General features: G+C 40.9%; 1 protein-coding gene across 5 annotated transcripts in view; it reads left to right on the top strand.

Annotated features, from left to right (window-relative positions):
• Positions 1-26922, top strand: part of TBK1 (TANK binding kinase 1) — a 36693-nt gene extending 9771 nt beyond the window's left edge. For 4 of the 5 annotated variants that reach the window (XM_030003023.2, XM_030003027.2, XM_030003028.2 and 1 more), the window contains exons 7-21: positions 1179-1289; positions 3082-3261; positions 4784-4980; positions 6241-6299; positions 7478-7569; positions 7990-8091; positions 17784-17862; positions 18739-18860; positions 18986-19062; positions 19415-19454; positions 21772-21873; positions 21962-22058; positions 23063-23169; positions 23508-23579; positions 24374-26922. In XM_030003023.2, coding sequence (XP_029858883.1) covers positions 1179-1289; positions 3082-3261; positions 4784-4980; positions 6241-6299; positions 7478-7569; positions 7990-8091; positions 17784-17862; positions 18739-18860; positions 18986-19062; positions 19415-19454; positions 21772-21873; positions 21962-22058; positions 23063-23169; positions 23508-23579; positions 24374-24425 — 1489 coding nt within the window. In that variant the 3' untranslated portion in view covers positions 24426-26922. Of the gene's footprint in view, positions 1-1178; positions 1290-3081; positions 3262-4783; positions 4981-6240; positions 6300-7477; positions 7570-7989; positions 8092-17783; positions 17863-18738; positions 18861-18985; positions 19063-19414; positions 19455-21771; positions 21874-21961; positions 22059-23062; positions 23170-23507; positions 23580-24373 lie in introns of those variants that run through there. The other variant, XR_005931494.1, reaches the window with a different exon arrangement.
• The last annotated feature ends 68 nt before the right edge of the window (positions 26923-26990 follow it).

Below are 26990 nucleotides of genomic sequence, written 5' to 3'. Positions count from 1 at the left end.
CTAAGACCTGAATTAAGCATCAGAGCTCCCCCAAAATACTGATGTTTTTCCACACATCTTTCCTTCACCATGGCACTAGGCTGGTCTGTTGCAGTGTGGTGTATGTGACTTGGATGTTCAGGCGAAATTATGTTATTCTGAAATAGGTTTTCAGTGCTGCAAATTTTTGTTGTCCTTTAAATGATTGTCTTCCCAGGCAGTCTTGAAATGCATGCACTACCCATGAGACTGACATTTTTTGAGGAGCATAGTTGTGGACTGTGGCTGAAGGTAACAGGAGTAGCTCCTGAATGGGAAACAGAAGTTGTGTCTATGACATGCTGGTTGGAATTGATTTCTGTTTCATCTTAGTCTAGTTCTATTTTGTTGTTGTTCTTCGTGTTGCATTTAAAAAATAAAGCAAGGTGGTAATTGGGAACTGTAATAGGCCAGTAACATTTCTGTTCTGGTACTCCTTGCAAAGCTGACTGCAATTTTCTTAGTTTAAGGAACTGCCCATCCTGTGGTTACCCCACAGGCATTCTTGTTGTTGTATCTGCTTGAGAGATAAGCAAGGAACGTATGTGTTGTATGTAGCTCGTCCTCCAAAAAGAGAAAGCACAACTGAAATTTTCTGTTGCAAAAAGCCTATTGCTCCTGATTCATTTGATGAGAAATACTAGCCTGTTCAGTACAAAGTTAGACAATGCCAAAATGTATCCAAATTGCTAGATGTTTCCAACTTAATTTCTCAGAGCCCACATCCTGTTCCTTCTTTATCCCCAAGTGACTTTGTGGTGGCTAAATGTCATCTTTTGCCATGGAACATGCTAGAAGTTAGTCGTGTAATGCCTAAATTGAACTGCCCGGGAAATCTGACTTTAATTAACACTTGTGAAAAAACTTCAGCTTCCTTCAGTGATGCCTGAAATCTCTCCTAAATTTTTCCCAAACCTGAGGTGGACAAAGTTGTTTCTCCAACATAGCCCAAAGTGTTTCCTTTTCATTGTTTACAATTTTAGCACCACTCTCTGTCAGCTTGTAAGTGAAGCTTCCTAATTATTGTACCACCTAGAAATTTAGGCCAACCTGTTGTTTAGATTTATATTATTGATACTCCTTTGAGGATTAGTTACTAAACCTGTGTATGTATAGGAGGTAGTAGTTGAAGTCTCTATTATTTTTATAATGTGTCACAGGTATAAAATAATCACTGGAAAGCCTTCTGGTGCAATTTCTGGAATACAGAAAGCAGAAAATGGACCAATTGAATGGAGCTGGGAGATGCCTGTTTCTTGTAGTCTTTCAAAGTAAGTTCGAACTTCTCACAAAATGTTTCGATGCTACCTGATTGTGCTTTTCCAGTTATTCTCTCAGGATTGGGTCTTTGGAACAGAGATCTGACTGTTGCAGTTGTTTTCTTTGAATTCTTCAGTAGATCGGTACATTCTACTATTAAGTTATCAAATATTTTTAATTCCCATCTGTCCAAATAGTTTTATGACTGCTAATGTACAAATGAGCACCTGGGATTCTGAAGCAGTATGAGTAGAAGAAAGATTACTGCTATATTTTGTCCACCTTTAGGAAAGAATATGAAGATTTAATAAAATTTGAATTGACAGCCACCCTTTCTTGCAAGAATGTGACGTCAGACATTACAAAGATTAGGCAGTAGGAAGGAAATAATAAGAAAAGACAGTTCAGAGACTTGCGTTTTTGCCAGAAGAAAATTCACATCAGCACATTTTAACATATTCTCATAGTATCTATTAAATTTTTTTATTATCATATTTTTTGCTTCATATGTCATAATACTCAGTAGGAAGAGCCATGGAAGATCTAATCTCAATATGATCTTAAAAACACCTCCCGTAACCCATTTACCTATTTATCTTCCTGTGACTTCTTCAGTGCTTTAAAGTTAATACTCTTTCATGGTAAAGGGAGAAAAATTGTTCTGTGAATGGACTCTAGAAACAAACTTTTCTGAAAGCCAAATAAGTAGATCCATAAGGGGTGTAGAGTGAAAGTCTGGTTTATATCAATTCATTAGTTTATAGTGTGCAGAGCTTGCAATTTATATATATTTTTCATGATACTGCTCAGTTGTTTCCTCTGCTTATTCCATATAATTGAAGTGCTTGAAATAAGGAAGAGATTTTTTCATTAAACATCTGTTTACAGTAATATTTTTCAAGTAGCATTTAAACAGTATTTACTGTTATATGTTTAGTACTAAAGTGAGTTTGAGCACAGCATCCACTGACCCCTAATGTGGCCATCAGTGTGCTTGTAAGCCACTGAAGCTTGCTTCAAAATGTTGCCAGTTTTACCACTGGATTCAGGTTTGATGTGTACATAATGTTAAAACTTTGAAGAAGTTGTTCATGATAACACAGGAGTAGGATCCATAAAGTTCCTTGCAATTCAGATTCTCAAAGTAGAAATACAAGAAATTTAAGCTGCCCTTTGTCCTGGAATAGTAGTGACTGTAAGGCAATAGTTGCATGTTTTTCTTTGCAGCAGTTGAGCTGTATGCATGGAGTACTTATTTAGCCCCATCTCAATCAGGATGAATTCTGTTAGCGTTGACAATTTAAATAATGAGTCTTTGCTAACCCAGCTGATTTTGATTGAAAGCAACACAGTGTGCTCACACAAGCAGCTCAGCCAGCAAACCGTAAATGGCAGTAGCTTCCTTCAAAGTGACAAACTGTGGTAAGTGTGTGGGTGACCTGGGTAAAAGACTACTGCCCAGCAGTGGTAGAAGGTGACCTTAACTCTACAATGTAGACTTTTTAAAATGCATGCCGTTTTTCCAATGCCTGTGAAATTTGTCAAATACCAAGGCAAAAATATTTTGGTAGTTGAGCCTAAAAAGGAAAGAGATAAAGTATGTGTATTAATGAAAAACAATGGACATTACCCTTGAATGTTTTGTTGTTCAGGAGAGGGGGAAAAAAAGAAGCATTGGAGTGTTCTTCAAGGTATAATAGATTTGCATTCATGAGAGAAGTCAAATGAAATATTGCAATTGGTTACAAGGTGAAAAGATCCAAATTGATCCAAGTTGTCTTATCTCTTCCTGGTGTCCTCTAGGGGTCTGCAAGTACTGCTCACACCTGTCCTTGCGAATATTCTTGAAGCAGACCAGGAAAAATGCTGGGGGTTTGACCAGTTCTTTGCAGAGACGAGTGACGTACTGCACCGAATAATAATCCACATCTTTTCACTACAGCAGATGACCTTGCACAAAGTTTATATTCACAGTTATAATACGTAAGTGTTCTCTCTATTTTCATTACTTTGCTGTTATTCAGGCAAACAGTACTGTGACCTCAGATCACCAGTGTTACAAATAGAAATTCGGTAGCCTTTCCTTGGCGGTTTATCTGGGGAAGTGAAAGCTTGTGATTCTCCTGTGTAGTCACAGTGCATAGAAGCATGTTGACCAAAAATAAAAATAAAATCATTGAAGGTCAAATCAACTGATCTTAAACTAGGTCTTAATCAGTGACAGAACACAAACTTAATCCTTGACAAGTTACATCATGTCTGTGTTCATAATGGGTACCAACTCATCCCACATTTGTATATGTACCTTATTTACAAAGTAGTTTTCCAGAGACTGTGTTTCACTCTTGCTTTTCTTATCTTGTCCTGAAGAATACAAATGTGCACATCATCTGTGTCTGACGTAAAACTCTCTCAGGGGTTCTGAAGTTGTAATTGGTACAATTTAGGATCCAGAGTTATATGGAGTTCACTTTATGGTCATTAAGTGCTGATGTTAAAAGCTGTAAAGTCTGGTTTACAGTTTGATACAAAAATAAGTGCCTTCTCTCTGCCTTATTACAGATAATACAGAGCATGTGTTGTTCTCTAATATGCAAACAGTTATTTCATCAAATGTGTAAATACAGTTCCGGCCTTTTCCAATTTTTCTTTTCTCTTCCGTCATTTGTACTTTGAGAGAGCCTAAATACTATTTTTGCAGCAAAATCTTGCTTGTAGTTCAAACTGCTATTTGTACTTTATTTTTTAAATTTTATTTTATTATTTACCTCTCTGATTATTTATATACTAGCTGTAGTATTAAGAAGTGACAGTGTACTAGTGCTACGCAGGAGGCAAACTGGTCCTGTTAGTGTGCTTAAGGTTTTTTCTTCTTTGTGGGAGGTTTTGTTTGTTTCTTTGGTGGTTGGGGGTTTTGAAGGGGGGTGGAGGGGAAAGTTTGTTATAAATTCTTATGCCTTGTATCCATTGATTGCTAGAAATAAAATACCAAAGTGTCTTTGGTCTTCCTTATTACTGCTGTTTTAGGAGATAATCTGGCTGTCTGTTAGCTTACAGGCTGAATTTAAGGTGTGTGCTTTTTGACCTGTAAAACATCAGACTTTTCTCTCGGGGAGACCATCCATCTCCTTTGAAGAAATGGGTGTGCCTGAGAAAACTGAAGTATGCTTCCTTTCTCTCATCTGGTGTTGCTTGTTTTTACCAACCTTCAGACTTCAGGCCAAAGCAAGTTTGTTTACACAGACGTGCTTTGGTGGAAAATCAGAGGTAGAAAGGGAAGTTTGATATTTTGCAGGAAATAGCATTTAGTTTTGTAACAGAGCAACCTGGAGCCTTAGGCAGTGTGCTGCCTTTTGTTCTGCTTGTAAGTCAAATGCTTTATGTGTAAACAAGTTCTTAATTAATCAGAAGGATTACTTAAATAAAAATCCCTTTTACAAAATCTGAATTGTTGAAGTATTGTAGTGAGTCTTAACTACTACTGAATATATTGTTTGTATTATAGAGCTGCTATATTTCATGAGTTGGTCTACAAACAGACAAAAATACCATCTCAGAGTCAAGAACTGGTATATGAAGGTCGGCGTTTAATACTAGAGCCTGGCAGATTGGCACAGCACTTCCCCAGAACAACTGAGGAGAATCCTATCTTTGTAGTAAGCAGGGAGGCTGTGAACATTGTCGGATTAATCTATGAAGAAGGTATATAGAAGTCATTTCCCCTTTCTTATAGCTATATCTTTTGTAAATAGTTTGGGTTATTTAATTATCCTTTTATGTCTGTTATGTCTTAGAAATAGTGTTGGAAAATTTTCTCTGTTGATGCCTGAAGTTCTAAGTATGCAGTCCATTTTTATGTTTTTTTTTCCAAAAATGCTGAGTATCCAGCATATTTTTACAGAAACAGTAGCTGCTTGTAATGTTCCTAGTGCTGTGAACTTGAGCATTTGTGTGTTAAGATGTAGTGGTGCATATGGAGTTCTGAAATTTTTTGAAGCATGGCACTTTTAACAGGTAGAAAGGAACATTATAAAATGTAATTCAAAGCTGGTTCTTTTGTTCCTTTACTCACTAAGTGGAAATTCAAGTTTTACTTTTTTTTTTATTATTTGTCATGAATGTGGTTAGCCTTTCAGTTAACAGACGAGGTCTTAACAACTTACCTTTGCTTAGAAGATAAGGTAATGCCATAACAGGGAAAAAAAAAAGAAATTAGGTTTTTGCATTTCCATTTATCATTGAAAAGCTTATAGAGGGCCCTATGCCAGAGCCGTTTTTATAAGAGATGAGCTGGAGGACATGCCTCCAGTTGAGAGGTCAGTATTGCTTTTGTCGGTATGTGCTACGTACTGACTGCTTGGGCCAGCTGGCACTCACACAGAGGTGCTGAAGAGTGTGGGTAGGTGAGCTGTTTGTGGAAGGATCAACAGGGCCTTTATATTGTGCCAGAGCTTTCTGAAGGAGTCAATGAGCATGAGAACAAAGGAGATTCAGCTGATAGAGGCTACCCTAGGTTTTAAAAAGCTATTTGGTGAAGTCCTGCTTGTAAAAGTCTCAATGAAACTAAACAGCCATGGGATAAGAGGGAACAGTCTCCCCTGTGGACAAGCATAGGGCTAAAGAACAGAAATAAATGGTTGGCTTTCTCAATGAAGAGGGATCGCTAGTGAAGACCTGCATGAAATCTGTGCTGTGCAGCATGTTCAAAAGTGACTCAGGAAAAGGAAGGGAAGGACAGTTGGCTGAAGATACCAAGTTATTTAAAGCCTTTAAGACAAAGGCTGGTTTTGAAGGTGTGCATGAGAACCACATGATATTAAAAGGCTTGGCGGTAACAGATTAGATGAAAATCCATGTAGATACACATGAAAACAGTGTACAGGGTGGGGAGGGGAAACAGTCTGAACTTTTAAAGTCTCTTATGGAAAGTAAGAAAATACAGATGTTTGTTTTATGTTTCAGTTTTACTTCCTAAAGTACATCAACGTTATGATTTGGATGGGGATGCCAGTATGGCTAAAGTGAGTAATTATGCTTTTAATTTGTATACCTGTCTCAGATAATGATACTGAAATGAAAGCTACTTGATTTTCAGATGAATAATATTAATGAATCTATTTTTAATATGCTGGTGAGGATTCTGATTGGCAGAAATGTATTTGTTAACAAGGGCTCCAAAAGTATATTAAAGCCATGCTTTGTATACAAAATATGTTTGTATATTTTTTAAAAGAGCACTCAGAAAACTAGCCTTCTAAAGTCCATGTGCTTTGTTACTGCATAATTCGGTGATGGCGGGGAAGGAGCCTGCCACTTTGGAGTCCTGAAGTTAGCTAAAAGATTCATAACATCCCCTGTGATGGTGCAAAACTTAATGTAAGGAAAGTAACTTTCATCTTTCAATAGAGAGGAGTCTCTAGGAGACTGTAAAAGAGTAGAATTTCTGTTGCCTCTCTTGCAAATTTTCAGAATCTGTGGGAGACAAGTAGAGGATGTTTCATTCTTTTGGTCACTTTTCTAAAACTACTGAATGTATGCATTGCCATGCTTTGACTTTGTGACCACCATTTATACTATGCCTTTAAAATACTGCCTGTTGAGGAGCCTTGTATTCAGGCATGGTAGTCCTGAAAGTGCATGTAACTTTGAATACCAGAAGTCTTTAAAATGAATAAACAGAAAGTCATCAGTTGATATTAATTATTTAAAATATTGGAAGTTATAATTTCTGAAAATTTGTTCACAGTTCTAAATAATGCAGCAAACTTCTAAGTGGAATTAGGTGAATGAAGAGAGTCCCTAGCCTTAGAATTTAAAAATGTGTCATTTTTTACAAGTTTCTTCTAATGTATGTGTTTAACTCCTAAACTACTGAAGAAATGTACTTGTGACTTTCCAGAAATTAAAGTAAATCCTGAGAGTAAGTGGTGTCATTTTTGTTTATAAGAGACTTATTTTCATCTCTAACAGATATTTCAGCATAACTGGAAAAACTCACTACCATGTTTAGCTCTGCCTCCATAATGAGTGTTTGGTTATCTCCTGACTAAAGTTTGGGCAAAGTTATGCATTTTAAACTACCATCTTCATGTTGCTCTTTCTTTTATTAATCTGTGTTGCTTTGTTGTGATTAATTGACTTGAAACAATTGTTAAGAGAATGCCAGATTAGTACTAATGTTGTTTGTTTTTTCCATTAGGCAGTGACGGGTATTGTATGTTATGCCTGTAGAGTTGCCAGTTCTTTGCTACTTTACCAGGAGCTGATGCGAAAAGGAATACGATGGCTGATGTAAGCAATTGATTGAATTTCATTGCACCTTTTTTTTTTTTTTTTTTTTTTTTTTAAGATATGCCTTGATTATCAATACGTAATTCTGTGATCTCCCAGTATCTTGGGAGGTTTTCTTTACCCCTTGAATATGAATAGGCTTTCTGAATATTTTCCTTCTTTCTTTTCTGACAATAAGGTTTAGGTATTTAGAATTTCACTTTCTTCTGTGGATAATTTAAGTCTAACCTCTGGTAATATGCAGGTACAATTGAGCAGCTTGCACAGGATAGTTTTATATGAGGATTATACTAATGCATCTCTAACTGAAAGCAATTTTTACTAGCAGTTATTACTGTAGGTATATTATTGTATTACTGATTGCTGGTAAGATGGCAGTTGAATAATTTATTGTTATAGACAAATGCTTCACTTTTTCAGTGAAATAATCAAGGATGATTACAATGAAATGGTTCATAAAAAGACAGAGGTTGTCATCAGGCTGGATTTCTGCAGCAGAAGCATTGAGAAAGCTGAGAAGATGTGAGTAGAAGCACTACACTGAATCCATTGATTTTTCACCATCATCTTTAATGACAGCAGTATTTTAAGTTATTTTATTTACAGGGTTTTTGCATATAAAAATTAAATCTGAATCAGCATGGTTTTGCTGATGGCAGTGACTTAAGCAGATTTAGTAATATGCTTTATTCAAATTAGAGTGTTAATTTTGCTGCTTAACCTAGTGGGAACAAGTAATTACTATTGAGTAGTAATTGTATGTGTTCTTTTTCTCCTTTCTTTCTGACTCAGCTCGTTTGCTGTTGTTGACTTTAGAAGCTATAGTAAAGCCCGGACAAAGAATCGAGTAGCTTTCCTTTCCCTAGTGCTTTAGTGCTTTTGTCACTGAGTTTGCTTATGTATGTTTATTAAGGATGTCTTTAAATACTGCCCCATTCACAGCTTTAAGACTGTAGCATTTCCTGCATGGAAGGAATTTTAACATTGAAATATAACATAGAGCAGCTGAAAAAAAAACCCCACCACCAAGAACCAAAGGTGCATTAGGATATCACTAGATCACAGTGCATGCACACAGGGATGCCAAAAGTACATTGCACAGGAAATTCTACTTCTGTCATTTTTTTTAAGTGCCTGACTGTTAAGTTGTTTTTTTCTATTTTGGTTAATTCAAATGGCAGAGGTCTGTATCACAGAATCTCACTGTTGCCCATATGGATCCATTTAGATCTATACAGTAGAAAGTTTTTTAAAGTGCTTTCTTTAAAACTGATATTTATAATAAGGAGCAACTAAAGAACTGTTGTCTTTTAGCATAGGAGACTTCCAAGTTTCAAAGACTGCAAAAGACACTTATTTCCTTTGTCTTCCATTACAAAGAAGCAAATGTTTTCCGGTAGTCAGACTCTTCTGTCCTACCTCTTTCAGTCAAGAGCTGTCTGTAGGAGATGGGATTGCACCATTGAATTCTCCCTCCCAAGTTTCATTTTTTCTCTCTCCTGATCTTTGTTTCATCTCTGAGTCTCACTCAATGTCCAATTCTCAGTCATATTCTTTTCCACTTCTAAGGTGTCCTTGCAGGGCTTTGTTCAGTCTTTCCACAAACAAGCATTAGCTCCATCTTTAAGGTGTGTTATTCTTACACAGTCTGATACAAGCTTTAAACCCCAGCTCTTCATAGGATTCTCCTATGGGTAGTTGTTTTCCTGTTCAACCTACTGCCAGTCTCCCCCAAATGCTGTCTTGGTCATAGGATTCTCCAAATTTGCTTCCAGTGCAGATGCCCACAAGATCATAGAATCATTTAGGTTGGAAAAGACCTTCAAGATCATCGAGCCCAACCATTAACCAAGGCCACTAAATGATGTCCTGAAGTACCCTGTCCACTCGCTTTTTGAATATCTCCAGGGATGGTGACTCAACCGCTTCCCTGGGCAGCCCATTCCAATGTTTGACAACCCTCTCAGTAAAAAAATTTTTCCTAATACCTAACCTAAATCTCCCTTGCCTCAACTTGAGGCCATTTCCTCTTGTCCTATCTCCAGCCACCTGACAGCAGAGACCAACACCCACCTCACTACAACCCCCTTTCAGGTAGTTGTAGAGAGCGATAAGGTCTCCCCTCAGCCTTCTCTTTTCTAGACTGAACAGCCCCAGTTCCCTCAGCCGCTCCTCGTAAGACTTGTGCTCCAGGCCCCTCACCAACTTGGTTGCCCTCCTCTGAACACGCTCCAGCAGCTCAATGTCTTTCCTGGCGTGAGGGGCCCAAAACTGAACACAGGACTCGAGGTGCGGCCTCACCAGTGCCGAGTACAGGGGAACAACCACCTCCCTGCTCCTGCTGGCCACACTATTTCTGATACAGGCTCGGATGCGATTGGCCTTCTTGGCCACCTGGGCACACTGCTGGCTCCTACTCAGCCGGCTGTCAACCAGCACACCCAGGTCTTTCTCTGCTGGGCAGCTTTCCAGCCACTCTTCCCCAAGCCTGTAGCGCCGCATGGGGTTGCCGTGACCGAAGTGCAGGACCCGGCACTTGGCCTTGTTGAACTTCCTACAGTTGGCCTCAGCCCATCGATCCAGCCTGTCCAGATCTCTTAGTAGAGCCTCCCTACCCTCAAGCAGATCGACCCTGCCCCCCAACTTGGTGTCGTCTGCAACCTTGCTGAGGGTGCACTCGATCCCCTCATCCAAATCATCGATAAAGATATTAAACAGAACAGGGCCCAACACCGAGCCCTGGGGAACACCACTTGTGACCCGCCGCCAACTGGATTTCACCCCATTCACCGCTACCCTCTGGGCTCGGCCATCCAGCCAGTTTTTCACCCAGCGAAGAGTGCACTTACCCAGGCCACGAGACGCCAGTTTCTCAAGGAGTATGCCATGAGAGACAGTGTCAAAGGCCTTGCTGAAGTCCAGGTAGATAACATCCACAGCCTTTCCCTCATCCACTAGGCGGGTCACCTGGTCATAGAAGGAGATCAGGGTGGTCAAGCAGGACCTGCCTTTCGTAAACCCATGGGCTGACTGGGCCTGATCCCCTTCTTATCCTGGACTTGCCATGTGAGTGCTCTCAAGACAAACCGTTCCATAATCTTCCCCGGTACCGAGGTCAGGCTGACAGGCCTGTAGTTCCCCGGATCCTCCCTCTGACCCTTCTTATAAATGGGAGTCCCATTGGCAAGCCCCCAGTCCTCTGGGACCTCCCCTGTTGACCAGGAAAGCTGACAGATGATAGAGAGTGGCTCGGCAAGGACCTCTGCCAGTTCCCTCAGTACTCTTGGGTGGATCCCATTGGGTCCCATAGATTTCTGAGTGTCCAGATGGCGTAGTAGGTCCCTAACTATTCCCTCCTGGATTAAGGGGGGTATGTTCTGCTCTTCATCCTTATCTTCCAGCTCAGGGGGTGGAGTACCCTGAGGATAACCGGTCTCCCTATTAAAGACTAAGGCAAAGAAGGCATTAAGTACCTCGGCCTTTTCCTCATCTCTGGTTGCTATGTTCCCTTCTGTATCCATTAAAGGATAGATATTCTCCTTGGGATTCTTTTTACTGTTAACGTATTTGTAAAAACATTTTTTGTTGTCCCTTACAATAGTGGCCAGATTTATTTCTAGCTGAGCTTTTGCCTTTCTAATTTTCTCTCTGTATGATCTAACAAGAGCCCTGTACTCCTCCCAAGTTGCCCGCCCTTTCCTCCAGAGATGATAAGCTCTCCTTTTTTTCTTGAGTCCTAGCAAAAGCTCCCCATTCAGCCAGGCCAGTCGTTTTCCTCGGCGGTTTGACTTGCGGCACATGGGAATAGCCTGGTCCTGAGCCATTAAGATTTCCTTCTTAAAGAATGTCCATCCCTCCTGGACCCCGTTGCCCTTCAGGACCGTCTCCCAAGGGACTCTCTCAACCAGTGCCTTGAAGAGGCCAAAGTTTGCCCTCTGGAAGTCCATAGTGGTGGTTTTGCTGACCACCTTCCTTGCCTCACCAAGAATTGAAAATTCTATCATTTCATGGTCACTAAGCCCAAGACGGCCTCTGACCATCACACCTCACACCAGTCCTTCCCTGTTCGTAAACAACAGATCTAGCAAGGCTCCTCCCCTGGTTGGCTCGCCCACCAGCTGTGTCAGGAAGTTCTCTTCCACGCACTCCAGGAACCTCCTAGATTGTTTACTCACTGCTGGGTTGTATTTCCAGCAGATGTCTGGAAAGTTAAAGTCCCCCACGAGGACAAGGGCACACGATTCTGAGACTACTGCCAGCCGCTTGTAGAATGATTCATCCGTCTCTTCAACCTGGTCGGGCGGTCTATAACAGACTCCCAGCACAATATCTGTCTTATTGGCTTTCCCTCTCATCCTCACCCATAAGCACTCCACCTTGTCATCAGAATCGTGTAGCTCTGTACAGTCAAAACATTCCCTAACATAGAGAGCCACCCCACCACCTCTTCTACCTTGCCTGTCCCTTCTGAAGAGCTTGTAGCCACCCATTGCAGCACTCCAGTCATGGGAGTCATCCCACCAGGTTTCCATGATTGCAACTAAGTCATATCTATCCTGCTGCACGATGCCTTCCAGCTCCTCCTGTTTATGGCCCATGCTGCATGCATTGGCATAGATGCATTTGAGCTGGGTTATCGAATCCACCCCTAACATCGGCATGCTGCCCCCAGGCTCATCTCTGGTGCACCTAGTTTTATCCCTTAACCCCTTCGAACCTAGTTTAAAGCCCTCTCTGTGAGCCCCGCCATCTCATGAGCAAGGATTCTTTTACCCCTTTGAGATAGCTGGACACCATCTGTTGCTAGCAAGCCCGGTGCCGTGTAAACCTCCCCATGATCAAAAAAAACAAAATTCCACCAATGGCACCAGCCTCTGAGCCACGTATTAAACAGGTGTGTTTTCCTGTTCCTTTCAGTGTATTTCCCTGCCACTGAAGAGATTGAGGAAAACACTACCTGTGCTCCCAATCCTTCCACTAATTGTCCCAGTGCCCTGAAATCTCTTTTGATTGCCTTTGGATTTCTCTCTGCAATCTCATCACCGCCAACCTGCACAACCAGCAGTGGGTAATAATCAGAGGTCCGAACCAGACCAGGGAGTTTCCTGGTAATGTCTTTTACCCGGGCCCCAGGGAGGCAGCAGACTTCCCTGTGGGATGGGTCAGGTCTGCATATTGGGCCCTCTGTCCCCCTCAAGAGGGAGTCGCCTACGACAGTTACCGTCCTTTTTCTTTTTTCAGAGGATGTGAGAAAGCGTGGGGCTGCCCGACTGGGCCTAGGGACCTCCCTAGATAGGCCTTCATCTACACCCTGATCTTCGCTGGCCCGGTCCTCAAGTTCCAGAGCCCCATACCTGTTGTGTAGGGGCAACTGGGAAGGTGCGGGAGACTGGGAGCAGATTCGCCTGCCTCCCCGAGCAGGGACCTGTATCCATTCCCCTCCATCTCTTAGGTCCCCTCCTGCCTGGTGGCAGGAGGGCAGGGGAACCTCTGCTTCTTGCGGAGCCTCCGTCCGCTGCCTCTGCCTCAGGGATGGTAGGGTGCGGGCCCATCAATCTATCTCCCTCTCACGCTCCCTGATACTCCTCAACCTTTCCACTGCCTCCTTCAGCTCTGCCACCAGGCTGAGCAGATCGTTCACCCGGTCACACCTCACACAAGAGGTGCCCCTGCTGACCTCCATCATCAGTGATAGACTCAGGCACTCCCTGCAGCCAGAGACCTGGACAGCCGCACGTTTACATGGGAGCTCTGTGTGCGTCGCCACATTTTTCCTAACAATGCCTTTCACCCGAGTGGCAACCATGCCCTGCCTGCGCGCCCTGCCGCACCACGCTCCTGGTCGCTGGCGCTCCTTGGGGCCGGTAAATCTCCCGCGGCAGCCTCTCTCGCAGAGAGCCGCTGGCTCCGGCCGGGTCCCTCCGCTCTTCCCTGGCGCTCCTGGGCCTCGGGAACCTCCCTGTCCGCCTCAGTCTAGCGCTTAGCTGCCGACTTACTGTTGCCTTTGCTGGCCTTGCCGCTGACTGAATGCTGCTGACGGTTACGCCGTGTTTTGATGATTAATTAAGATGATTAATGCACTGTGATGGGTTGACCCTGGCTGGTTGCCAGGTGCCCACCAAAGCCGTTCTATCACTCCCCCTCCTCAGCTGGACAGGGGAGAGAAAATATAACAAAGAGCTTGTGGGTTGAGATAAGGACAGGAGAGATCACTCACCAATTACTGTCACGGGCAAAACAGACTGAGCTTGGGGAAAATTAACTCACTTTATTACAAATCAACCAGAGCAGGGTAATGAGAAATAAAACCAAATCTCAGAACACCTTCCCTCCACCCCTCCCTTCTTCCCGGGCACAACTTCACTCCCAGATTCTCTACCAACCCCCCCAGCGGCACAGGGGGACGGGGAATGGGGTTTACAGTCAGTTCATCACACGTTGTTTTCTGCTGCTTCATCCTGCTCAGGGGGAGGACTCATCACACTCTTCCCCTGCTCCAGCGTGGGGTCCCACCCATGGGAGACAGTCCTCCACGAACTTCTCCAGCGTGGGTCCTTCCCACGGGCTGCAGTTCTTCACGAACTGCTCCAGCATGGGTCCCCCACGGGGTCACAAGTCCTGCCAGAAAACCTGCTCCGTGGGCTCCTCTCTCCACAGGGCCACAGGTCCTGCCAGGAGCCTGCTCCAGCGCGGGGTTCCCACGGGGTCACAGCCTCCTTCGGGAACCCACCTGCTCTGGCGTGGGGTCCTCCCCAGGCTACAGGTGGATATCTGCTCCACCGTGGACCTCCCTGGGCTGCAGGTGGATATCTGCTCCACCGTGGACCTCCCTGGGCTGCAGGTGGATATCTGCTCCACCGTGGACCTCCCTGGGGTGCAGGTGGAGATCTGCTCCACCGTGGACCTCCCTGTGCTGCAGGGGGACAGCCTGCCTCACCATGGTCTTCCCCACGGGCTGCAGGGGAATCTGCTCCAGCGCCTGGAGCATCTCCTCCCCTCCTTCTGCACTGACCTGGGGGTCTGCAGGGCTGTTTCTCTTACATGTTCTCACTCCTCTCTCCGGCTGCCGTTTACTGCCTGTCCCAACTTTTTTTCCTTCTTAAAAATGTTATCCCAGAGGCGTTACCACTATCACTGATTGGCTCGGCCGTGGCCGGCGGCGGGTCCGTCTTAGGGCCGGCTGGTATTGGCTCTCTCTTGAACACAGGGGAAGCTTCCAGCAGCTTCTTACAGACGCCACCCCTGTAACACCCCCCCCCCGCCGCTACCAAAACCTTGCCACACAAAACCAATACATTCCACCCCTCGCCTCTGTGCATCACATTTTTAAGAACTATCATTAAAATCTACATTCATCACACAAAATCTTCACTCACATCAACAAAAAAAAATTCCCCACACCGAAATCAGAATAATATCATCACAAAACCGACAAAAAGTGGACAATTTACACACAATCCACCCCTCGTCCCTTCACCACAATTACAACAATAAAATTCCCCACTCATCATGCAGCTCTTAACTCTCTAGCTGCGTTCAATCCATGTTTTGCCCGTTACCTCTCTCAGTTACTATCCTTATCTCGAATTCCTCACATTGCCCGCATTCTCCACCAAAAAGACTGTGATGGGTTGACCCTGGCTGGTTGCCAGGTGCCCACCAAAGCCATTCTATCACTCCCCCTCCTCAGCTGGACAGGGGAGAGAAAACAACAAGGAGCTTGTGGGTCGAGATAAGGACAGGAGAGATCACTCACCAATTACCGTCATGGGCAAAACAGACTGAGCTTGGGGAAAATTAACTCACTTTATTACAAATCAACCAGAGCAGGGTAATGAGAAATAAAACCAAATCTCAGAACACCTTCCCTCCACCCCTCCCTTCTTCCCAGGCACAACTTCACTCCCGGATTCTCTACCAACCCCCCCAGCGGCACAGGGGGACGGGGAATGGGGTTTACGGTCAGTTCATCACACGTTGTTTTCTGCTGCTTCATCCTGCTCAGGGGGAGGACTCATCACACTCTTCCCCTGCTCCAGCGTGGGGTCCCACCCATGGGAGACAGTCCTCCACGAACTTCTCCAGCGTGGGTCCTTCCCACGGGCTGCAGTTCTTCACGAACTGCTCCAGCGTGGGTCCTTTCCATGGTGTGCAGTCCTTCAGGAGCACACTGCTCCAGCGTGGGTCCCCCACGGGGTCACAAGTCCTGCCAGAAAACCTGCTCCGTGGGCTCCTCTCTCCACAGGGCCACAGGTCCTGCCAGGAGCCTGCTCCAGCGCGGGGTTCCCACGGGGTCACCGCCTCCTTCGGGAACCCACCTGCTCTGGCGTGGGGTCCTCCCCAGGCTACAGGTGGATATCTGCTCCACCATGGACCTCCCTGGGCTGCAGGTGGATATCTGCTCCACCGTGGACCTCCCTGGGGTGCAGGTGGATATCTGCTCCACCGTGGACCTCCATGGACTGCAGGGGGACAGCCTGCCTCACCATGGTCTTCCCCACGGGCTGCAGGGGAATCTGCTCCAGCGCCTGGAGCATCTCCTCCCCCTCCTTCTTCACTGACCTTGGTGTCCGCAGGGTTGTTTCTCTTACATGTTCTCACTCCTCTCTCCGGCTGCCATTTCCGTTCGTCCCAACTTTTTTTCCTTCTTAAAAATGTTATCCCAGAGGCGTTACCACTATCACTGATTGGCTCGGCCTTGGCCGGCGGCGGGTCCGTCTTAGAGCCGGCTGGTATTGGCTCTCTCGAACACAGGGGAAGCTTCCAGCAGCTTCTTACAGACGCCACCCCTGTAACACACCCCCCCCGCCGCTACCAAAACCTTGCCGCACAAAGCCAATACATTTACACATGTAGAGCCGTTGGGTTTACAGAGTAGACTTAACAGTAGACTTAAGCCATGTTGGAGCTGCTATGCATGTGGAAATTGAACAGCTTGTATGTAGTAATTATGGATACGCAAGGATTTGGCAGATTTGCTGTGTGTGTGCCCAACATGTACAAACTGACACACCTGGGCTTTAAGGTACTTGCTTTAAAAAAAACACAAAAAAACCAGTGAAACTAGCAAAGTTGATAACTAGCAAGATAACAGTATACCTGTGTAGCCTAGTTACAGATCATTAGGGCTGTAATCCAAACTCATCTTCAAGCCAGTTTACGCTAGCTGACAGGACTGGTTCTTGTTCACTCTGTATTTGGTTCAGACAGCTTCTTCCTGCGTTCCGCCAGGGCCCCACAGAAGAAAGCCTTTGAGAGCTCAGAATAAACCACTGTAGGTTCTGATTTGTGACTCTAGTGCATTCAGCAGTGTATCAGAGCAGCAATTCAAAAAAAATTATGTTCACTTGTGAGCTGGAGTAGTTCTCATGTGAACAGAAAATTGCTATGTGTTTGCACATGGTCTTTTGGCCTCTTAAAAAGGGGCAGGATTTTCAGTTTATTTGACTTCAGAAGACTTTTATGGAGTTAGCAAAGGACATGTCCTCTTGTTTGTCCTCCCTTTTCAAGGCTATGCTTCAAAGCATGTCAATGCAAAACTTTTATTTGAAAAGGTAAACAAAGTGTTGAACTTGAGCAAAGTGTGTATTTTTGTGAAAGCAGCTGAGCTGGTTTTGATGGTGTTTTTAAAAATAAAATGTGCCTAATACTCAACAGGAAAAATATTGTCCTGAATGATTTATTTGGCACTTGAGCTATGGTCATACAGAAAGTATCAATATGAACAGATGGTGCTATTAACCCAGCCTTTAAGGTTTTGGTAACTCAGCCAACCCAAGGTTTTGGTAACTCAGCCTTTCCAATAGGTTTCCACAGAAGAGCATTTTGGTGCGATGGAGTATTAGTTTGTTGTGTGTAATTGACTAATTTAAGTAACTTTGGTAACCTTTTAAAAGTGATTTGATGAGAGGAAATAGTTTTCCACTGCCTGTCGAGTACAAGTAATGAGAATAGAATAAACAAGTCAGGAAGTTTCAAACTTCTTTTTAACAGTTCAAATGTAGGAAAAAAATTCAAGGAATTCTTTTTCATAACTAAAATGTTGCCACTATTAATGGCCACTTAAGGTTGTCATGATTCATGGTTGCTGCTTGACAGATACTGTATTTCATATAAAAGAAAAGGTAGTTATTGTTACACTCTAGATTCAAGGAATATTTTGAGTGTATTCACTGCTTGTTTATTTTCTTTAACTGTGCTTCTTTTGTGGTCAGATATGAGAATTTGATGCAGATCAACTTGGAAGCATCAGAAGTGGATGAAATTTCAGAGATACACACAAAACTGTTGCGTGTAAGTATCTTACAAAGCCTGTGTCATCCTCAAAATGGTGTTTCTAAAGAAAAAGCCAAATACACGATAACACAGGTTTTTCTGTGAATAACAACTCTGAATTTTCAAAGTAATTTCTAGCCTGCCAAAGGTTGTTAAAATGGCCATACTGAGATGTGGATATCTTTCTGAAAACAGTAAATCCTTTTACATTCTCAGTGTAGTGAAAATAACAATAAGTTCCTGAAAATACATTCTCATTTTCTAAAATACCCAAGTAAAAATTATAACCATGAAATATATTTTACTTTGCAGTTTTCTTCACTTTCCTTAAAGAGTTTTAAACTACTTTGTTGGCTTTCTAAAATGACACATACACAAACACACTTCAGAGTGATCTGCTTTGAAATTTGCATCATGTTTCCAGACACGTAAGGAAAAATTGAAAATAACTTTACATACTGGTGTCCTGAGAGCAGGTATAAAGTCATCCATTCTAAAAGCAAAAGGTGATTAGTGTATTTTTATTTTGAAGGTTGTATGGACTGCGGAGAAAGAAAGGTATGAATTATGTGGATAGTCATTATACGAATTCTTAACAAACCAAAAGAACAAGTGTAAAAGTAAATAGGGAATATATGAAATGTAGAAACTTATTATTGAAAGAAAATAAATATTAACTAACAGAAATGCCTGCATCAAAGATTATTCTTTCTTTAATAATACCATGCTTCATCTACTTTTAGCAAAGCCTAGGCAGATAATTGGGCATATTTCTTTAATGAAGGTCAGTGAAACAAATGGGTCTATAGTATTAACGTGCTCAGTCTGTTTTCAGCCTCAAGTAATTTTTCACTTTACCCAGTGGTAAGATTGAACTTTCTTGCTCTTACATAGCTCTCCAGCTCTCAGGGCACAATAGAAACTAGTCTTCAAGATATCAAAACCAAACTTTCTCCTGGTGGCTTATTGGCTGACACCTGGGCAAATCAGGAAGGCATGCATCCGAAAGACAGAAAGTGAGTAACTATTAATTGTTCTAGTATGTATTGAATTCTACATTGAGTTGTAGTTCATAAAACTCATTAACAGGTACTTAAGTTTATATGTAAAATATCTCATTTTCTTCCTTTTGTCACTCTAGTCCAGAAAGGCTGCAGGCGCTGCTATGTTCCATCACGGATATTTATTATCAGTTCAAAAAAGACAAAGCAGAACGAAGTAAGTAACTTGATTCACTTTTAACATAAACTGTAATGTAAAGGACAGGTCAGTCCTTGTTCCACAAGGATATTTGTGGTAGGAATGGAGTTAGTCAGCGACAGTGACAATGTCTGTAGGTCTTCCGTAGTGAGATACCATCTTAAAGCCCATGTGAATGAAACATCACCATTAATCTCATAAATTTGAATTGCAAGACTGGAGAGGAGAAGAAAAAAAAGTAAATGACCACTTTTACCTATCAGGATAGGAGAAGGAAACCATATAAGAAATGGGTAAACTTGGTGGAGTTTTACATAAATACAACTAACAGAATTAAACTGGTAATGTCTGTCATCTGCTCTGATCCTAGGGCTTCCTTATAATGAAGAACAAATTCACAAGTTTGACAAGTAAGTTTTGAAGTTACCTTTGGGGAATACCTTGATTGCTTTCAGGTCCTTCAGGTGCACTTGCCAGTAACCTCTTCTGTTGATTTTTATTGTGAATTGTAACCTCTTCAGGATTACTTTGTAAAAAATTTTCTTTAAATATCTTAAATACAGAGGGGTGCCAGCATATGATAATGAGGTGCTTTCTGGCAGTGGAGTTTCTTCACTGATAGACCTTCTAAATGTAGGTGTGAAATACCTGTTTGTTATCTGGGCATAACTGTCTTATAGGAGGTACATTTTTTTTCCGTTTTTTTTTTTTTTAGGGAGGAAAAAGCCCTCAGTAAGAGTGAAGTGACTTTGTAACTAAGGTGGAGATACTTTTCTACAGATTAATAAAATACAGGCTAGCTGAATGAAATTCTAGAATTATTTAATCTTCCAGGAAATACAGCACATTATAAATATTAATGTAGTTCTCTATGCCTGTTTAAAATTGTCACTTATGAGAGGTGGCCACGTTAAGTGTCTGTATGTGACCTGGGTGTCTAGACTCCCATTAGGATCCACTGACTCTACTGACTAACTCTTGAGCAACCGTAAACAGCTGCTCTGCTCATGCGGCTGTACTTGTCTCAGGATTGATTCAGTTCCTCATATGCAGATGCCTAGTACTATTTAAGTTGCCCTAAGGTGTCTGAGACATGCTCTGCGACTGGGAGGTAGGACACCAGACAAATGGGAAGCCTACACCTTTCTGGATAGACAGTCAGAAGCAGGGCAGGTTATCCTTGTGCATCTCAAATGATGCTAGATGCTTATGTTTAAGTAATTAAGTTATTCTCCTAGTGGCTGGTCAGTTGGGTGGTTCCCTAGACATATAGCTGAGTGCTATATGAGTTTAGACATCGCTTCTGTAAGTTTCTAAAAATTCTTGCGGTTGCTACCACTAGTGTGGCTTCACTGATGATTACAGATAGAAAGCTAACATGCAGAAAGCACTGGTATTCTCACAACCATGCCACTTGATTTTCCCATAGTGAAAGCTAAATGGGGTAACTGCCAAGTGGAGGGGAGGTTGCCTTAAGATAAAGGACACTAGGAGCAGGAAACGTGTAAGACAAATCTTGATACGCTGAAAGAGACTTGGATGCATCATTGCCCTGCAACAGCAAGGGATTGAATTTAATGTGGGAGATTATCTGAGTGACAATTTTGTCATATGTTCTTAATGATACAGTTGGAAAACAGGCAAACACTGGGATGCAAGCCATAGCTCATTTTAAAACTGCACTCCCTTGGGCAGATTAAAGAAATTTTAGGGCTTTTTCTACTACTCAAACTGTGTCCTTGCATTAATACGTGAATAACTTTAAATAAATAAATAGGCTTTATTTTCATGGTTTTGAATACTGGTAGATTTTCTACCACAAGTGTCTCCTTGGGATTGTTCAGGTATCTCTGAGATCCTAAGTACATCTTATCTTACTTGATTCACCCCGGAGAGAAATGGCAGTGGTTTTTGTTAAGAACTGTGTGCCATTAGCAACAGAGGCTGGCCGTTCCAGTACTTACCACTAGATAGACAAGGGAGCAGCACTCAGTTCGGATTCTTCTTCTGGTTGAATGATAGGTATGCATGCCTGATGACAATCCAGCTACACTCTAGCCAGAAGTTGATTAACCAATAGCTGTCATGCAAGACTTAAAATACCAGAAGCAGGTGTTAGACTGTAGTGTCCCAGTATCCCTTAGTTTTGGTTATTGGTGCAATGCATAGCATGGTGAGGCACTTACACTGGGATTACTGTCTGCAACACTAACCAGAATTGGGTTTTGTTTTGCTTTCCTGTCCTTATCTGCTTGCTTTTTTCTCTTGTCATAAATTTAGGCTGACACAAAAATCCTGGGTTTTTTTCTTGCATGTATATTACTCAGCACAAAGGATTATTCGTAGATGCTGGAAGTTCCAAGTATCTGCAGAAGGCATATAAGAAATAATAAGGATTTCTGTCCTTTCCATTTAGAATCCCTTTTCCTTAAGCATACCTGCTCGGATAAATACTGACTCAGAGAATACATTTGACCATTTGTTAATATACAGATAATTGCAACTAAATACTTCAAATAATATTTTTTTTCTCCCTGCTAGGGAATATTTTTGAAACATAAACTGTCAGTTCATGCAGTGTGTTGAATTCTTATATATTACAACAGCATGAATAAAGGTGGCTGAAGGGATTTTAAGTCCACATACCTCTTCTCCAAGTTTCAGAAAGTTAGAGGAACAGGGTTTTGAAAGCAGTGTAACACTGTTCTGGTTGTTTCTGTGTTGCAGGCAGAAGCTGTATTTGCATGCTACAAAAGCCATAGCTTTATTCAAAGATGAATGTGTCAGCAAGTATGATACATTTCTGGACAAGGCTGAGGACTGGACAAGGCAAGCTATTGATTTCTTTAATATTTGGTAATGTTCGCTGCACCACTTTTATAAAGAAAGCTCTTAAAAGAGAACTTTTTTCTTTTAGGAAAATGCTTCACACAAGGAAGCAGTTACTGGCTCTCACCAACCAGTGTTTTGATATTGAAGAGGAGGTATCTAAATACCAGGATTATATAAATGAGGTAGAATGCTTCAAAATTATGTAAAATGTTTGCATAGATAAAAGACTATTCCACATTTTTTAATGTCAGTAGTGTTGTTTATAATATTAAAATATAGGGCTGCATGGATGTAGTCTTTGGTCTCTAGTAGCTTCATTGCTGATGTCGGAGTGGCATAGAGACTGGTGTGATTTTTTGAATCCTGACTTGATTTTGGAGTTTGGTGGGGTTTTTTTGGTTTTGGGTTTTTTTTGGTGGGGTTTGTTTTTTGGGTGGGTTTTTTTTTGGTGGTATTGGCATTCTCCCCCAAAAACCTGTGCGAATGGATGTGGATTCATTGAGAAGTGGTCTGTGTAACTGTTATTGTAATGGTGTCTGAGCACTTAGAAGATTATCTTAATGCTCTTATGAAGCATAAAAACACTCATTCAAGATTAGGGGATACATGCTAAACTAATGCTGCTGGTGGCATGCAAGAACACATTTTGTTAAAATTTGGACGGTGACTCTGCAGGATGCAAACTTATCAGAATTACCTCAAAATTGAGAGAGTGAGAGCATTTTAATGGAGTAAAATTATTATTCTTTATAAAGGAAATATAAATGAAAGAAAAGCACCTGATAGGTGTAAAAGCAATTAAGGAATGGTGGAGAGCAGCATTTTACTTGTTATTTGTTTGTATTTTAGTAGCACTACCAAAGTCAGTTATTGATTAGGATCCTGTTGCCTTAAGATATCTACAAACATAACAAATAATAGATATTTCTTCCTTTTGAGAGTTTATTATTATTATTATGAAAGTAAAGACAGTTAAGAAGATGGAACAAATCAGGGAACTGTAGGTCATGACAATACAAAACATACTATGATGATCTCAGCTTGGGGAATATCAGCCGCCTTACTACTGTAACGATTTTATAAGGCATCATAGCAATGGATAATTTAAAGGAGGATTTTAAGGTGGACATCAAGGTACGTATGACGACTTATTTTGTAACTTACATTTCCTTTTTATCTATTACAGTTACAGGATGCTCTGCCACAAAAAATGTTTGCAGCTTCCAGTGGGATGAAACATACAATGAATACAGTCTATCCAAGCTCAAACACATTAGTGGAAATGACTCTTGGGTAAGAATTTCTTAATTGGATTGATGTAATATTCTATACCTGTTATACGGTGAATTGAAAAAGAACATTTATGGTTGACTTAGTGATTGCTGTATTAAGATTAAGAATTTTATATTGCAGAAAAACCTTTATTGCTAAAGTGGTGGTACAGATTTGGAAGCGAGTAGGGGACAAGACTAATATATAATCTGTCACTTTTACTAAATAACCAACCTGTTATTTGTCCCTTATTTTGTATGTAATGACAAGTTGCTGAAAGCTGTGTGGTGGTGAGTGGTTATAGCAGATAACTGTCCCCATAAAAAATGTAACCTTTCTTTCGCTTCATGTTACTACAGTATGAAGAAACTAAAGGAAGAAATGGAAGGTGTTGTTAAAGAGCTGGCTGAGAACAATCACATTTTGGAAAGGCAAGCAATTGTTTTCCCTTTTTGGGCTGATACTAGGAACGGGCTTAATTTGGTACATTTTGTAGATCCAGAACTTAAACTAAGGGACAATTCTATAATCTCTTTAACTGTAAATATATTTTGAACAGTTGATCTGAGGTGTAACCAAAAAAAAAAAGGATTCAAAACCTTGAAACATTACTGTAAATAATTGTGACACAGGAATCGTGGCATTTTTGTTTCCTGTTACTTATGTTTAGCTAATAAAAATATTTGTTGCACAGACAGATTAATTCTGAATTTAAACACAATACTGTTGCAGCAATCCAGTGGTGTCTTTTAAATCCTCACTTTTAGAGATAATTTTTAACAACGGTGGAACTATACCAACCTGAATGAATGATTTTACAGTTTTCAGATTGCTTAAATAAAGTGAAGAGAAAGAGGTCAACATATTTCTTATAATCCTGAGTGGTGGTGTTACTGCATACAGACTAACTTTGCTTTTTTTCCGATGATGATGATGATAAAATATATTAAAAAAATGATCTCCTGAAAGCTTCAGGGTAAACTGCTGGTAGAGCTGAGTTTAGCTTCAAAACGAATTGGTCTTGTTTTGTTCCCCACCCCCAGTCCCATACTTGGAGCATTGTATCCTCTCTTCTATCTTCTTTTAACATACAAAAGTTAGGTACAAATGCATGTGTTGGCCTGTGGCAAGGAAAAGGAAAAACCCATAAATAAACTATAATGAATTAAGGATTGATTCTAGAATCTAGTCAATCACCTAAGAGTATACTGTTTTTTCATTTTAGATTTGGTGCTTTGACTATGGATGGTGGCCTGCGGAACGTGGACTGTATCTAGCTTTCAAAAGACCTGAAGAGGACCTGTAAATTTTTTCAAAGGGAAAAAAATACTGTTGGGACATTTAAAGGCAGATAATAAACGTGTATCCAGGGGTTTTTTCCCTCTACAACTGTAGTATTAAAAAAAATGTAAATATGTATAATATGTAAATATAAAAGAAATATATATCTTTTTTTGGTCAATGTTAGGATAGAATTACTCCCGGCAGGGAATTTAGCCCCTTGGAGGATCTCTGACAAAGTTGTAAAGGAAAAACCATTGTTGATGAAATTGATATTTGTTTGCTTTGAATATTGCCCTATTTTTTCAGAATGCAATTTAGTCTTTATTGCAAGAGGACTTGCAGAACTCTAAACATTATGAATAGTCTTAAAAGGGTGTTTTGGATTTCCTTTAACCACCACTATTACTTTGGAGTCTAGCTGAATGTCTCTGATCATCACAGAACATGATGACTGTTTTAAATGAGATCTTTTTAAATAAGTGTGAATAGGGAATAAAAGCACAGATAGGACAGAGTGGAAATGCATTTCTCTTTCCTTCACATCCATACTGTTAGTTCACTTCTACTTGAGAAAACCAATTCATGATGGTTTTTTAAGTTTCTCTCCATATTTGGTGCCATCTTGTCTATAATTATTTGACTGCTCTGTATATGGAAGTTTTGCACTCCAGGTTGTCAGACTGAATGTAAAAATTCCTTTTTTAGAGTACAGCATTTTCAGAATTTCCCTGAAATCTTGTTGCTCACCACAAGAGAAGTGGCTTCTTAAAATAAAATAGCTTTTTCAGAATCCCGTTTGCAGGCATAATTTTTAAAATAGGTTAAATCAGTACTAGAATTTGTGGGCAGTCTGTAGACTAGATAGGATCATGCCTCAGTGGTAACTGAATATTGGAAAAATAAGTTACTGGTCTAGGTCTTGAAAAGGGACCACACCCACTGCTGACTCATGACTGAGATCAAACTTAGGTGGAATATTTAGTAAGACTTATTTTCCACTATCAGTAGTTACTACTTTCAGTACTATGTGATCAGGCTGCAGAGAGGCAGAATGAAATGGTCTACTCAAAAATATGTAGGAGAGGAGAAAGAGAAGAGGAAAACAAACAAACAAAAACTGGGAAAACATCCCTCACTTTGTTTGGGTACTACAGGTGTACTTCTTTGTTTCAGTCGAAGAGCATGCAAATATTGCAGGACTCATTCTTTCCTTGTGGAAACCTGGCCATGGATGTTCAGTGCTGTCCAATAGCACTTTTAATTGCTATATTATATCTGTAAGAAGAGCTGGACCAACTATATTTAGAATTTTCCACAATTAATGGTGAAACATTTAGGTATAAACTAAACAGTGGTAACCTGTGATAGCATCTGATAGTTTTGTGATGCTTATTCCTTGCTTATCTGTCCAGGTCAGACTACAAAACATTTCCATTGCATTTTTTTTTTTTTAATATTTGAATAGAAACTTACAAAATTTATAATTGATTCTTTCATTGTTAAAAGAAGAGGAAATTCTCTGCCTTGATGTCCGAGACCTGCTTTCCAGTGTTCTTGGTGAGAACCAAATATTAAAAGGGAATTCAGATATTTTTACGCCCATGTGAGCAGCTCCTTTCTTTGCAAGCTTTGTTGCCCCAAAAATCTAGCTATGCAAAGGGAGTGCAACAGTTTGTTACATATTCTTCCTTGGTTAGCCATGGCATTCTTAACTGTTTGTTTTAAAATACCGGAATCATGTCTAACTGGAATGTTTTAATGCCTGCTTGTACACTTGTTTATTCACATCCACAGTCTCACTGAGTGTCAGTAAAACACATGCGTAAGTGTTAAAAGAATTGGGCTCTCAAACTGTGCATAAATGGTATTTTTTTTCCAATATTATGTCTGTAACCCTTTGTTGTTTCAAAGGTTCTTAATTTTGAAAGAAAAATGTTAGTTGGAGTATATAATTTTCAACTTCTTTATACTGAAGCAGTCTGAAAAAGAAAGTTAACTGTAGTAACAATATAGTCTGTATATTGAAGTATGTGCGGCATTCTTTTACATGGTTGAAAATGTTTTGTTATATTTTATGTTAATTTTAAACATTGCTGGTTTTAGTGTTGCTAAATACATCAGTAATTTTGTTAAAATTTCTTTTTCTAAAGCAATTTTAACTAAGCAGTAGCTAAGGAACTTGAAGTAATCAGTTCATAATCTACTGATTATGTTCTTATGAAGCAAATACATTTTTCAAGTCAAAGCATAGGATATAGTACCATGAATTTTTGGCTCAAACTAAGTGTCTTGATACTACCAGTCATGCTACCGATTTGCCAAAAGAAGTAATAGAAAGTAATATATGGTTCTTCCTCCTGAAGCTGCTTTACTGTTTTGGGGGGTTTAGCTTAGTATATTAATTATCTGTTACTTGAACAAACCTGTCTTCATATGAATTGTGAAAATGCATGAGTGAATGACTTAATGGCATAAATACTTCATCAAACACTTGTTGTACAGTGTGTACTTACTTCTGTGTCTTCCCATAATTTCACTTTCTGTTAATTTCAGTATTA

This window comes from Aquila chrysaetos, chromosome 26, assembly GCF_900496995.4.
Source record: "Aquila chrysaetos chrysaetos chromosome 26, bAquChr1.4, whole genome shotgun sequence".
Lineage (NCBI taxonomy): Eukaryota > Metazoa > Chordata > Aves > Accipitriformes > Accipitridae > Aquila > Aquila chrysaetos.
This window is presented reverse-complemented; position numbering and strand designations above follow the sequence as displayed.